The 15329-nt window shown below is 43.4% G+C and overlaps 1 protein-coding gene across 2 annotated transcripts in view; it reads left to right on the top strand.

Annotated features, from left to right (window-relative positions):
- LOC129836444 (pro-neuregulin-3, membrane-bound isoform) overlaps window positions 1–15329 on the top strand; it is a 416841-nt gene that overhangs the window by 253528 nt on the left and 147984 nt on the right. For both annotated transcript variants that reach the window (XM_055902619.1, XM_055902617.1), the window contains exon 2: window positions 10626–10755. In XM_055902619.1, the coding sequence (XP_055758594.1) occupies window positions 10626–10755 (130 nt within the window). The remainder of the gene's footprint in view (window positions 1–10625; window positions 10756–15329) is intronic.

Genomic DNA, 15329 nt, shown 5'->3' with positions numbered 1-15329 from the left:
GAAGTAATAGCTTCCTCTAGAGCTTAATTAACAAAGTCACACTGTGTTTCGTTATATCAGGGGAAAGAACAGAAGCTGACAAATCGATCAGGAAATTCAGAGAGGGGCGAAGAGTGGAGCCAGGGAGGGGGTGGTTGTCTCATTCTCTCAGATGTTCAAAGTTAGTGCTGTCATAGATCTTGCTATAAAATCAACACAAAGGCTTGACACTAATGCCATTTTCATGAATGTTCTGTTCACCCTTTGTGAGTGTTTACCTGCCTGTGTTTGTGGCTTTGATTATTTATAAATGGTTTCATAACATTAGACGACAAAAAATGTGCAATTAATCGTTACAAACAGTTAGTCTTACATAATGCAATTTACCATGGCGTTACTGATGGAGACGGACACTGCTATTCCCAGACTCTCTTTGAACTGCACACTTACATTCCCCCTGCAGATCAATGATTAGATTTCCTGTAAATCTTCAAAGACCCTCTTATTGATCCAATTGGCCAGTAATCTTCCCTCCCTTGCTCTGTTTTGTATAATCTAGGGGAGTACAACTAGACCTGATGCAGCAGGGCACATTCACATGTATCATCAGGAGACTTCTGTCTGATATCTGAGAACACTGATTAGGGATTGAGGTTGAGTCGGAGTCTGTTGGATTTGTTTCTGTTGTTTTGAAAACACAGTTGAGGAAGGTTGATGGGTTGAAATGTCCACTCTTTATCCTCATCCCATTGCTAATGCACACATTTAAATATTTCTGACTAAATCATTGGTCTCCACATCTGTCCGGGTGTGAGGTGCAACTACAGTAAAGGCTACTACTAAATATTACCCAGATGCATAGCAGGTGATCATTTGCCTATCAGAAACAGGTAAGTTCCACTAACACTCAGGGGTAGGTGACTTTCAGTCTGAAATACTGAGTCCAGTAATTTGATAGTGGGATAGAATACAGTGAAAACACTTGAACTTTCAGTTGTAGATCTAAGTGATTCAGGTTAAAACTACTGAAGACGAACATTGACAGGTAGACTGCTGACACAACTTCCTCAAGCTATTATTATGCTAATAAAAACATTACATTGCAGAATCTCAGTAGAATGTGTGTTTAAACAATATCCCCAATGCAATGTCAACATCACCAATGTCAATTGCTCCCATGTTGCCATTGTCAAGATGTTGGAGTTATGTAATGACAGAGTAACACAATCTGAAATGGACACATTAGCATTGCAGTACTGCTACAATGGAGATGGATGACTTATATACAGTTGTTAAATTACATGTGTTAGCAGAGGTTCTGAACTCCCTATAAAATGCATTTATGGCAGCAGGTAGCCTAGCAGTTAGACAATTGGGCTGGTAACAGAAAGGCTGCTAGTTTGAATCCCAGAGCCAACAGGATGAAAACAGTTTGATGTGCCCCTCAAACTATGCTCTTGCATTATGAAGACAACTTTCCTAACAAGTTTGACCCCTACTAGCTTTTGACCTCTTAACCTTTTGACTTACAGTATGTGATTTAACGTCCACTGTTTAATCGATTTCAAAGAATTTTGGTTGATGTTGACACCTCTGCTTTAGGGGGTTTTGCACTCAAAACAAGATCTTCGGACAAGACAAAACATTTAAGCCGTTCCATAAATCCAACCTCCCAATCTGACCACTATTTCAGAACAACCAAACAGTGTTTCTGAGACCGATTCCATCATCATTGGTACAAACATTATAGGGACAAACATCATTAGCCCAGCATCATTGGGAAAGGCATCATTGGCCTATACAGTGTCAGACGGGAGGCAGATAAAGGGTGATAAAAGGGCAGTGTTGTCCCTCTCCTCTATAATCCTTGGCCTGATCGAAGGACAATGTTGTCCCTCTCCTCTATAATCCTTGGCCTGACCGAAGGACAATGTTGTCCCTCTCCTCTATAATCCTTGGCCTGACCGAAGGACAATGTTGTCCCTCTCCTCTATAATCCTTGGCCTGATGGAAGGACAGTGTGGTCCCTCCACTTTATAATCCTTGGCCTGATGGCGTGAGCAAGGTGTGACTAATCTGCCAGATAAAAGGAGACCAGAGGTGCATGGTACCAGCATATAGATAGAGGTATTAAAGAGCTCTTGGCATATTTACGACGGTTGGGCCTAATGCACTGTTGATATTGCAGAGAAAGGCCTGGTATATGAATGTCGACTGGTGATGAGAACAGGGATGGAACAAAGCTAAAGGACATTTAACTGTGGAGGCGGTAAGGACGAGAACTGATCGGAGAAAGAGAGTGAGAGGAGAAGGGGAAGAGAGAGAGGAGAGGAGATGCTGGAGGAGAGGTGGAGGTGAGAGTGGAGAGGGATGGAGGAGGGAAGGAGGGAGGTGAGGGAGAGAGAGATGGTGGAGAGAGAGAGAGAGAGAGAGAGAGAGAGCGAGAGAGAGAGAGAGAGAGAGGAGAGAGAGAGAGAGAGAGAGAGAGAGAGAGAGAGAGAGAGAGAGAGAGAGAGAGAGAGAGAGAGAGAGAGGAGAGAGAGAGAGAGAGAGAGAGAGAGAGAGAGAGAGAGAGAGAGAGAGAGAGAGAGAGAGAGAGAGAGAGAGAGAGAGAGAGAGAGAGAGAGAGAGAGAGAGAGAGAGAGAGAGAGAGTGAGAGAGAGAGAGAGAGAGAGAGAGAGAGAGAGAGAGAGAGAGAGAGAGAGAGAGAGAGAGAGAGAGAGAGAGAGAGAGAGAGAGAGAGAGAGAGAGAGAGAGAGAGAGAGAGAGAGAGAGAGAGAGAGAGAGTTTGCTTTGTGGCTAGACTGGAAAGACAGATTAGTCAGTCAGAATATCCCTACCTGCCAGATGTCACTGAAAGCATGTGATTGTGTCTCTGTGGGGCTGTGTAGTCAGTGAATGCAAATGGTGGTGTATTTTGAATGTATATTTCCTTCCATGTATTAGTTTGTTCAGGGTCCCACTGTGCAGCGTGAACCAGGCATTCCTGGTCAGACACGTCATGCTATAGACAGAAAATATGCCATGCAGCAGCAGTCATGGCTTTGCACTGCCTCTGTGTAATCTAATTCCCCATACTCCGCTGACCAGTGTCACCCACACACACGCACACACACACACACACACACACACACACACACACACACACACACACACACACACACACACACACACACACACACACACACCTCTCAGTACCTATAGACCTAACCATTGTGCTAGGGAGATTGCTGTTCTTTTGTCCATCATTGGTTGCATAAATAGACTGGGGGCCAATCTGGAGAGAGTGAGCCACGTACTCAGTGTAGCCTGAGGAGAGAGGGGATGAGAGATGCCCTTCCTTTTGTACTAGGAAATTGCCATTGACCCCCTTAGTCTGAATGGAAGGCTAGAGGGAGGTGGACAGGATAGCAGGTAGTGAATTGTGGAATGAGAGATGACAGCAGGAAGGATTGAGGGTGAAAGAGGAGCACAAAACGCACATAACAAACAAACAAGTCCCCCCAGTGCATGCTGTTCTGGATCCCTAAGTGTTTGCCTCTGTGTGACTTCAGTGATTGGCATGACCTCAGAGTGGGACAGATCAGTGGCAACTCTTCTCAGTGGAACAGAGGCTACAATCTGAACTAAAACTGTATAATATCATGATGTCATTAGGCACATTAGCACCTGAGTATTTAATTGAAGTGAGCCGGGTGGACTACTGGTCATGGGGCTGATAGATGCTACAGTCCTCATTCATTAGAACCACATTTTACTTGACGTTTTCCATATTAAATGGGTATCTTGGTAATCTTTATCAACAATTAACATAGTAAGAAATACCAACAATTCATCAGAGAAACATACAGTACGATATAAGTATAACGGATTACTACACATCCCACAGAACAGCGGAGGAGCACTGGATCCCTTAATTTGAAAAAGCTAATTATTAGTTTGGACATTTGAGTCATTATCTTGAGACTACTATTCAGCTAATGGTGTAATTTGAGATATGAAATGTTTGCTACACTGAGATTCATGGGCCATGAAATGGGTTTAGACCACAGCCAGTTCTACTGTTACTAAACCAAACAAGAAACAGCAGAATGATTCCAGGTTGTTCCTGTTCCCTCAGGGGACATCCATCTAACACGCCTCTTTTTTAAATGAAAAAGGCTTTAAAAATGAAACATCTGATGTAGGGCGGTAACCTAGCGGTTAAGAACGTTGGGTCAGTAATTGAAAGGTCGCTGGTTTGAATCCCCTAGCAGACTAGATGAAACAAATCAGTTGGTGTGCCCTTGAGCAAGGCACTTAACACTATTTGCACCTGTAAGTCGCTCTGGATAAGAGCGTCTGTTAAATGACTAAAACGTAAATGGAATGCTTGTCATATGCATCACTGACTAGCGTGTCACAGAGAAAGATATAGTACTGAGAGGACAGTACAGGGCATTCCTACTATAACAACTATTTCACTGCAGGAGCCCTTGTTTCCCATTTTTGGCCCACTTCGTTCTGTGTTGTCGTTATGCTCTCTGTTCCTTGGGCGATCGATACTCAGCGACCTTCACTATCAGTCAGACTCCCAGGCAATGCATCGGGGGAATGTCACTTTTGAAGGACGCTATTACCACGGCGCCCATGGGAATCTCATTCCTTAACCTCCTCCAACGCTTACTTGCACAACACAAACACACTCCCAGAGAAACACAAACCGAGACTGAAGGATGCGACAGAGAGCATAAGGTCTATTTCTCAACTTAGAAATCACAATGTCCTAAAGTGTTCTTCACACCCTGCCATCACAACATCACCTCTCTATGTGAGCAGTGAAACACTACACCCATCTCAAACCAATCACTCAAATCACTGAGCTGACATACTGACCGAACAGAACGATCTCTGCAGTTTGGAGTGCCCTGAGGAACTCCCTGAAGTGAAGTGGAGCTCTATAGTTTTAGCCCTGGGTGTCTCTGCCTCAATCATTACCACAGTTCCATACAGCAGGGTTTCCCAAATTCGTTCCTGCCCCCCACGTGCACGTTTTGGTTTTTACCCTATCACTGGGGGGAGACGAGAGTGGAAACCTGTGTTATCCATGGCCTAATAGTGTGCATTGATCTGATGGGAGGGACTCTCCTCAGATGAGTCTAGATCAGTGTTTCCCAGCCCTGGTCCTCATCTCACTGGAGGCTTGATGATTAGCTGACAAGTTGAATCAGGTGTGCTTGTCCAGGGTTTCAATAAAAAGGTGTACTGTTGGGGGTACTGGAGTACTGGAGTTGGGAAACACAGGTCTAGATGTCGCCTGGGTTCCTCTGAGATTGACAGGCAGCTGTCTCCTTATGAAGTCATCTGTCCTTGGATGCCCAACTTTCTTTTGAAGAGTCGTGACATCTCCATAATGCATTACAAAAAGACAAAATAGCTGTTGTACTGCCATCATCTTTGGGCAGTATATGATGCTGAATAGCCAGCATGCCTAGCATTAAAATCAGGTCTAGCTTGTTTAAAACAATAGAGGCTCTCCAGTGTGCTTCGTGGATGTTGGCTACTTGACGATGTGGACCTCTGGTTGAGAGACTCTCTGCATGCACAGACAATATCATCCAGAGGAACTGAGGCTCGTTTCACTGGGTGTGTTGTCACAGAGGGGAACATCTCCAGTAAGAGTGCCTCTCAAATTCTGGCACAGCAAGGGAAGTGCTCTTAACCCCAAATTAAATATATTTTTATGCCAGGGAATCTAAGTGTAACATCACCAGAGCCAATGGGAAGGACTCTCAGGCAAGGCCAAGGGAACATTATACTGTAGGGATGATGTTGGAGCAACACCAAAGCATTGATTGTAGAAGGACAAATTAGAATGGATATGGACATTATGTACATGCTGGCTGTCCCTGTGAGCTTTATTCAGTGATAATGACAGCCCTTTCTGAATCTACTCTGTTCTACTCCTTCCTCTATGAACAACAGCAGAATTAGACTTAATTGTATTTCTGATCCCTCGGAAACTCATCAAAAAACTCCCAGCTCATAGACGGTTTTAGGATAATGTTAATAAGACACCGCCAAGCTGAATAAGACAATTCTGAGCCATTAGTAAAATCAACTCATAAAAGTTTATCTTAGCTGATAATCATGACAGTTTGAGGCAGCGCAAAGGAAATATAGTGATGACACTAATTAACATTGTTGCAAATGATGGGGAATAACCAATCACCATGAGGCATCGCCAGTTGTAAACTCGACATGGCACACTTCTGACAACCACAGTGAACGTGACTGTACATCAAACGTTGTAATGGTAAAACGTTTGATATAATTTCCGCCTGACACGATCACTTTGCCTACTCTTAACTAATATGTTGGCATGCATAACCTTTTTTTAACCAATTCTGATGGTTGTTAAAAACGGATTTTTTACAATATTACCGTTATATCAACACACTCACTAGCCACCCCCGTTTAACAACTCAACATCACTTTAGCACGGTAGGCATCAAGTCACTTGCCGATAATGTTGCATGCCTAATATAGATATATATTTTTAACAACGTGATGTTGGTCTCTAAATGGATAACTTGAAGAACATGATGTAGAAAATTACATAATCGAAAGAAAAATGTTTATTTATTAGCCTAGTCTAGTTTAGTCATATCATACGTTTTTTGTCATATCATGGGAAATAGGCTTCACGTGAAATCATTGTCAAAAGCACAAGAGATTGGCTACTGTGCATGTAGGTCTACATTATTTATGGATGGAGCATAAATACACTGAACAAAACAAAAACGCAACATGCAACAATTTCAAAGATTTTACTGAGTTACAGTTCATATAAGGAAATCAGTCAAACTAAATAGATTTATAGGGGCCTGATCTGTGGATTTTACATGACTGGGAATACAGCCTTGTTTGTCACAGATACTTAAAAGAAAATGTATGGGCGTGGATCAGAAAACCAGTCCTGAGTGTCGCAGCGGTCTAAGGCACATTGCAGTGCTAGATGCTTCACTACAGACCTGGGTTCAATCCCGGGCTGTATCACAATGTCACGGCCGTCAAATGAAGTAGACAAATGTGCAGCGTGGTGAGCGTACATATTCCTTTTTTTATTAGGATGACGCCGACAAAAACAATAAACAATACAAAAACAACCGTGAAGCTTACAGGGAATTAGTGACACAAACAAAGTTAACCTCCGACAAAGGCAGGTGGGAAAAAGGGCTACCTAAGTATGGTTCTCAATCAGAGACAACGATAGACAGCTGTCCCTGATTGAGAATCCTACCCGGCAAAAAAATAGAAATACAAATAATAGAACTAAAGAACATAGAATACCCACCTCAAATCACACCCTGACCAAACCAAATAGAGACATAAAAAGGCTCTCTAAGGTCAGAGCGTGACAGTAGTACCCCCCCCCCCCCCCCCCCGGGGCTCAACCACTGGCTCACCTCACTTTGGTGGTACATCTGGTGCGGGGACCCTCATCGCTGGCCCCGGACTGGGACCCTCGCTGCGGGCCCCGGACTGAGCACCCTCGCTGCGGGCCCCGGACTGGAGGCCGTCGCTGGAGGCTTCGTGCCATGGATCATCACTGGAGGCTTCTTGCCATGGATCATCACTGGAGGCTTCTTGCCATGGATCATCACTGGAGGCTTCTTGCCATGGATCATCACTGGAGGCTTCTTGCCATGGATCATCACTGGAGGCTTCGTGCCATGGATCATCACTGGAGGCTTCTTGCCATGGATCATCACTGGAGGTTCCGTGCCATGGATCATCACTGGAGGCATCGTGCCATGGATCATCACTGGAGGCTTCGTACCATGGATCATCACTGGAGGCTTCTTGCCATGGATCATCACTGGAGGCTTCTTGCCATGGATCATCACTGGAGGCTTCTTGTCATGGATCATCACTGGAGTGAGGAGACGTATGGGCAGTCTGGTACGTGGAGCTGCCACAGGGCTCAACAGGCTGGGGAGACATACAGGAGGCTTAGTTCTGGGCTTAGGCACAGGACTCACCAGGCTGGAGAGACATACAGGAGGCCTTGTCCTTGGCAGAGGCACCGGATACACTGGGCCGTAGAGGCGCACTGGAGGTCTCGAGCTTAGAGCCTGCACAACCCGTCCTGGCTGGGTGGTTATCTTCACTCTGCAAATGCGGGGAGCTGGCACAGGACGCACTGGGCTGTGCAGACGTACCGGAGACACAGTACGCAGAGCTGGCGCAGGATATACTGGGCCGAGGAGGCGCACTGGAGGTCTGGAGAGCAGGGCTGGCACAACCCATCCTGGCTGGATGCTCACCCTAGCCCGGCAGATGCGGAGAGCTGGGATGTATCGCACCGTGCTGTGAACGAGCACTGCAGACACCGTTTGCTCCACCGCATAACACAGTGCCTGACCAGTATGACGCTCGCCACGGTAAGCACGAGGAGTTGGCTCAGGTCTCCAACCTGACTCAGCCAATCTCCTCGTGTGCCCCCACCCCCAAGAACATTCTTGGGGCTGCCTCTCGGGCTTCCTTGCTAGCCATGTTCCCTCGTAACGATGCCGTTCCGCCTTTGCTGCCTCCAGCTCCTCCTTGGGATGACGATATTCCCCAGCCTGCCTCCAGGGTCCTTTACCGTCCAGGTTTTCCTCCCAAGTCCATGAGTCCCGCTTACCACGCTGCTTGGTCCTTTTGTGGTGAGAGGTTCTGTCACGGCCGTCAAATGAAGTAGACCAAAGCGCAGGATTGACCTGTGAAATGTTGTCCCTTCAATGTTTGTGCGAAGTTGCTGAATATTGGCGGGAACTGGAACACGCCAATACACGTCAATACACGTCAATCCAGAGCATCCCAAACATGCTCAATGGGTGACATGTCTGGTGAGTATGCAGGCCATGGAAGAACTGGGACATTTTTAGCTTCCAGAAATTGTGTACAGATCCTTGCGACATGGGGCCATGCATTATCATGCTGATACATGAGTTGATGGCAGCGGATGAATAGCACAACAATAGGCCTCAGGATCTCGTCACGGGATCTCTATGCATTCAAATTGTCATGGATAAAAGGCAATTATGTTCATTGCCCGTAGCTTATGCCTGCCCATACTACCATGGGGCACTGTTCAGAATGTTGACATCTTTAAACCACTCGCCCATACACATGGTCTGTGGTTGTGAAAAAATAGTGCACCTGTGCAATGATCATGCTGTTTAATCAGCTTCTTGATATGCCACAACTGCCAGGTGGATGGATTATCTTGGCAAGGAGAAATGCTCGCTAACAGAATAACACAATTTGAGAGAAATACGCTTTTGTGCATACAAAACATTTCTGGGATCTTTTATTTCAGCTTATGAAACATGGGACCAACACTTTACATGTTGCATTTATATTTCTGTTCAGTGTAGAAATATGATCATATAGAAACAACTTCAAAGCAATTGCATGTGGCACCGGAACCACTGACTTGCTGCAATGTACTACTATCAAGACACCTGCTGGTAAGGTGCTCATGAGGTGTCATAAATGTCTGTAGACTAGGTGTGATTCTTATGACTAAAGAGGCTTCATGCATAGCTTTTATTTTTACCCATAAGTGTAGGAGTAAAATGTCTCTATTCTCAGCACTTATGATCCATTTTCTACTATGAGACACTTTGTCGATACAGGCCCGGTGTGATGAACTAAATCCTCAGGAGTTGTTTTGTTTCAAATACTGTCTAAAGTCTAAATATTGGTGGGAATTGCACTTTAGGTTATAATTCATTGGTTATATTTCACCACACAAGCTCAATCAAGTGTAATGAAAGTATTGAAAGAAAACAAATACTATTTGAACCTGGGTCTGCTAACTTACAACTCTATGCAGGACTACAGATGTAAATTAGTTCCTTAGCTACGTAACTCCAACACATTTACATGGATTTGTAAGCTGAAATGTTGATTAATGTGTACTGTCACTGTATAATAAACAGCATACGTAAAATGAAAAACACAACAGCATGGCTCAACTCCAGTTTAGCTAGGCTAACTCCCCATGTATGAAGGACCATTGAGGCATTGCCTAGCTTTTTAATAGAACTGTCATCACTTAGGCGAAGTTGATATTCTCCCCACAGCGTAAGCTCTGTGTAGGCTTGGTGTTATTGATAATTGAGAGGAGTCAAGTTCCAAGCACTGCAGACATTCACAGCAGGTCAGATTATCAGCATTCCTCATTCATCTTCTCTCAGTGACGTAGCAGGTGCTGGGCAACCACTCTGGACTTTGTATTAAGTTTACATACAGTGTATTACAGCACGTTCACTTTCACTTCTACTGAAACCTGCAGAGGAGACAAATAGGAAAACACTCACATGGCCACTCCTGCTGCAGCAGAGCGGGGCTTGGCATTATTGGGCATTTCTGGGGAATTTGTTGGGAGGATTTGTTCTTTTCTTGGAGTGCCTTGTTGAGTCCTATGTGTTGCATTTGTGACACGCGGTGTGCATGGTCATTTACGACTCAGACTTGGATAGGAAACACATATCTTATCGTGTGAATTCGAACTGATGAAGTGTGTTCCTTGTTTTTTTTACTAACATTATCTCTTTCTTTTTCTCTCTCTTTCTCTGTCTCCCTTTTCTGTCATCTCTCTATTTTCCCTGCAGCATCACCCACCATTCCTCCATTGGTCTCAGAGCATTTCAAGCAATGTCACGAGAAGGACCTGGCCTACTGCTTGAACGATGGAGAATGCTTCGTCATCGAGACGCTGAGTGGTCCACACAAACACTGCAGGTGCGGCGACTGTGTGTGTGTGTGTGAAAGAGGCATTAGAGAGGGTAGATTGAGAGAGTCTACTGTTATAGACTGATAAGTGTTCCACATTATTTTTCCAAGAAACCGTATCTGGGACCATGTCTGTGAGGTGGTGAGTTTGATGGTGACTATTAGTTGACCAGCTATAGTCCCTTTTCTGTCAGATTTAAAGTGGCATTTTTACACCCAAAGGGTGGTCTCAGAGAAAACAACTACAATCGTGTGCAACATGTGTTATTCAAAGCTTGAAATCGAATACCTCCTGTGCATTTCAGCAAGTACATTTCTGAGTGCAAGTGATCATTGGAACAGGTTCTTCACAAGTTACCCACCCCAAGTTACAATGGCATAGAGGAATGAATAAGTTAACATTCCTAATTGATGAGCCAAGAAATTAAGAGACCATGGTCCACGTTTGAATTGTAATTGGTGAAGCAGTTTAAGTCGTTGTACTTATTTGACTACTACTCGGAGGCACTTAGCCTTTTCAAACACTAGGCTTCTCTAATTACGTCCCAGAACAAACTCCTTCCAAATCATAACCTGAGGACTTCCAGTCGGCTGGCTGTTCAAAGACTTCTGTTATGTCACCTGTTCTGAAGGGACCAGGTCACTGAAGGCCTGATGTTTTAATGCTGAGGAGTTGTTACTGTGCCAGCCATGGAAATTCTCTGAAAGTATGTCACACATAGAAGTAATTCTGCCAAGAGTACTACACACACACAGTCACACACACATCAAAGGGAATCTCAGAGAGTAGTGGATTTTCTGGGTTTTAGACAGTGCTACTTTATGGTTATTTGACTCGGGTCAAAACTCACCTCAGGTATGGCCCAATGATGTATATAAACCCTGGATTGCTGATGCTATGTAATGGGAGGTTTTGAAGCCAGCTGTCGGGCATATTGGCACTCAGAAGAAGAATCAGTCCTGCATAGAAATGAATGGAATTCTACATTACTTCAATTAAATGTTTCAAGGACAAAATTACATCTATTTAAGTTTTTTTGTTGTTCTAGTGGGGACAGTAATATTAGAACTTAAATAAATCTATACTTTAAGGAAAATGTTTTTATGTATATGTTTTATATGTTTTGACCATGACAGCTTGCTCAATTTCCACATGATTTATTACAAGATTTAGTTGTTGTTTAGGGTTTAGTGAATGATTTGTCCCAAATACAATGCTTTTACTTTTTGAACTTATTATAATTTATTCCTTGTCACCCATGCTGAAATTAACTGCAACTCTTTGTTATGGGTTGCAGTCATTTCAGTTGCTGTAGTAGCTGAAGTGTATATTGTTGAGTCATCCGCATACATAGACACACTTTACTCAAAGCCAGTAGTATGTCATTAGTGAAGATTGAAAAAAGTAAGGGGCCAATACAGCTGCCCTGAGGAATTCCTGATTCTACCTGGATTATGTTGGAGAGGGTTCTATTAAAGAACACCTTTATCTATCCACAATATAGGAGGGGGTGTAAAGCCATAACACATACATTTTTCCAGCAGCAGACTATGACTGATAGTGTCAAAAGCCACACTGAAGTCTAACAAAATAACCTCCATCTTTTTATCATAAATTTCACCTGTCATTTGTGTAAGTGATGTGCTTATTGAATGTCCTTCCCTATTATTGTGCTGAAAGTCTGTTGTCAATTTGTTTACTGTAAAATAGCATTCTATCTGGTCAAACACAATTATTTTCAGAAAATGTACTAAGGGTTGGTAACAGGTTGATTGGCTGGCTGTTTGAGCCATTCTTAGGTAGCGGAATGACTTTTGCTTCCCTGAAGGCTTGAGGGCACACACTTTCTAGTATGCTTAAATTGAAGATATGGCAAATAGGAATGGCAATATTGTCTGCTATAATCCTCATAATTTTCCATCCAATTTGTCAGACCCCGGTGGATTGTCATTGTTGATAGACCCCCCCAAAAAATCCTCTTCCACTACTTATCTAAGTGAGTTTATAGCAAGTTATTGACTTCATGAACCTTGTTTCTTAGGCTACATATGTTAACGTGAGCTATTTTTTGCACTTTTCTGGGATGCTTGATTATTTTCATTACTTTACTGGGAAGCTTAGCAGAAGTGGACATGCTCATGCTATTTATGTAAGTGCAGGGTGAGCTGCACACAGTGGACTTCCTACTAGGGCACACCGCCTCAGTGCCTACAGCATCACTCTGGTTCATAGGCACATGATTACTGTATACAATAGCAGTGGGATCAGCAGAGACATTCAGGGTAGTAATTAGGTTATTTACATTGTGTCTTCCAATGCCCCATGGGATAATGTACATTTGCTGAAGCATTATGACAAGTCGGAGACACAATGGTTGGGATTAACTGAGCTGGGCTTGGGTCATTGATAAGTCATTGTCTCAACGCAGCCTTATAATGCTGTGAAAGGATCCAGGAACCCAAATGATTTGGGTGGACCCCATCCGCCTTCTAAAATGAGCTTTGTTTCCAGAAGGTATCAAAATTGTCAGTAAATGTTACACTCACAGAGCTGCAATTGTCTCGTTGTCAGTTATGGAGGGCTAAAAGTCTTCTAAAACATTAAATGCCACGATTTAGGAGAGTGCCAGATGCCAGATATTATGGAGAGTTTGTTGGTGTCAAGCAGTGACCCAATCAGTTGTTTAAAATCCATCTTCAGCTGTTCTGAGCTGCCCTTCATTATGTCATTGAATCCCACATGAACTATGAAATACAATATTTCCTGATGCTGGTTTAAAATGTTTGGGAGCCGCTTATTGATGTCCTGTACTCGTGCTCCTGGTTAGCACAACGTTTTTGCTCCAGGGACTGAGACATTTCTCACCATTCGACCTGCCAATACAATGGTCAGGGGAGGGTCAAGATGGAGGTGCACTGGCATCAAAACAGTGCCTCCTGTTAGTGAACCTGTCCTCTCCTAGTCGGAGGACTATAACTTTAGGTGTATTTTCAAGACCAATCAGGTGGTGGTTGTTCTTCGTTGCCACCTGTTGCCATGGCAACACAGTCTGAAAGGACTGCTGGAGACTTTCGGAGGCCGAGGTTGCAGTGCAGGCTGGGCCTTGAACACATTGATACAAGCGGACAGTAAAGGCTTGAAAATATTTATTCTTCGCACCAGATGGGAGTTGGAGAGTTCCACATCAAGGGTTAGGTTCCTCCGAATGCACCTGCCCTTCAGGACACCTACAGCACACGATGTCACAGGAAGGCCAAATAGATCATCAAGGACATCAGTCAACCGAGCCACGGCCTGTTCACCCCCCTATCATCCAGAAGGCGAGGTCAACACAGGTGCATCAAAGCTGGGACCGAGAGAATGAAAAACAACTTTTATCTTCATCAGACTGTTAAATAGCCATCACTAGCCGGCTTCCACCCGGATACGCAGCCCTGCATCTTAGAGGCTGCTGTCCTATATACAATGACTTGGAATCACTGGTCACTTTAATAATGGAACACGAGTCACTTTAATAATGTTGATATAATGTTTACATACTGCTTTAGTCATTTCATATGTATACACTGTATTCTATTAAAAATATATATATATATATATTACAAGCATTTCGCTACACCCGCAATAACACAATTTTATTTTATTTGATTGTCTTTGTTATTTCTATTAAGTTTATGGGATGGGAATATCCCTTGGTCCTAAATACATAAAACATCCCTTGCATCAAAAAGAACATGGAGTCACTGTGACTGTGTTGTATATTATACAGTGATTCCAGATACTGAGTGTGGATGATTTCTATAACATTAAGTGAGAGAGGGCTGATTTGATTGTTGGGGAAAAATGATACAATTATTGGTTGTTATTTGCCTTTGAAATGAAAGCACTCTCAACAATCAGGCCTATCATCATGGTTTCCAGTCAAAGGCCAGTCAATGAAGTAATAGTATTACCATTTCAGTTTCATCTCTCAACATTGTTAATGAGGCCTATTCTAACTGCATGTGTAAGGGTATATCATTGAACAATCCCTAGGCAATAGCCTCAGCAGACTGAGAGGGTCAGGGATAGAACACTGCATTGCATCTGAAATGGAAGAATGAGAATGTACACTGACTAAAATATAAATGCAACATGTAAAGTGTTGGTCTCATGTTTCATGAGCTGAAATAAAAGATACCATAAATCTTCCATACACACAAAAAGCATATTTCTCTAAAATGTTGTACACAAATGTGTTTACATTCCTGTTAGTGAGTTTTTCTCCTTTGCTGCGGACAATAAAAGGCCATTCTAAAATTAGACGTTTTGTCACACAACACAATGCCACAGATCTCTCAAGTTTTGTGGGAGCGTGCAATTGGCATGCTGACTGCAGGAATGTCCAACAGATGTTACTTTCTCTACCATAAGCCACAGTCCTTTACTCAACAATTTTCCATAGAATCATAAAGTAACAATCAACTCCCTTTCCCTAAGTCTCAAAGTAGCTGAAAACCGCATCCCAGACTATTAATTCAGTTTATCAAACCACCATTTACTACTGTTAGGCTGGGGTTACACAAAGCAACTGTCACACATT

Source organism: Salvelinus fontinalis, chromosome 37, assembly GCF_029448725.1.
Source record: "Salvelinus fontinalis isolate EN_2023a chromosome 37, ASM2944872v1, whole genome shotgun sequence".
Taxonomy (NCBI): Eukaryota; Metazoa; Chordata; class Actinopteri; order Salmoniformes; family Salmonidae; genus Salvelinus; species Salvelinus fontinalis.
Note: the sequence above shows the minus strand (reverse complement) of the source record. Positions and strands in the feature narration are given on the sequence as shown.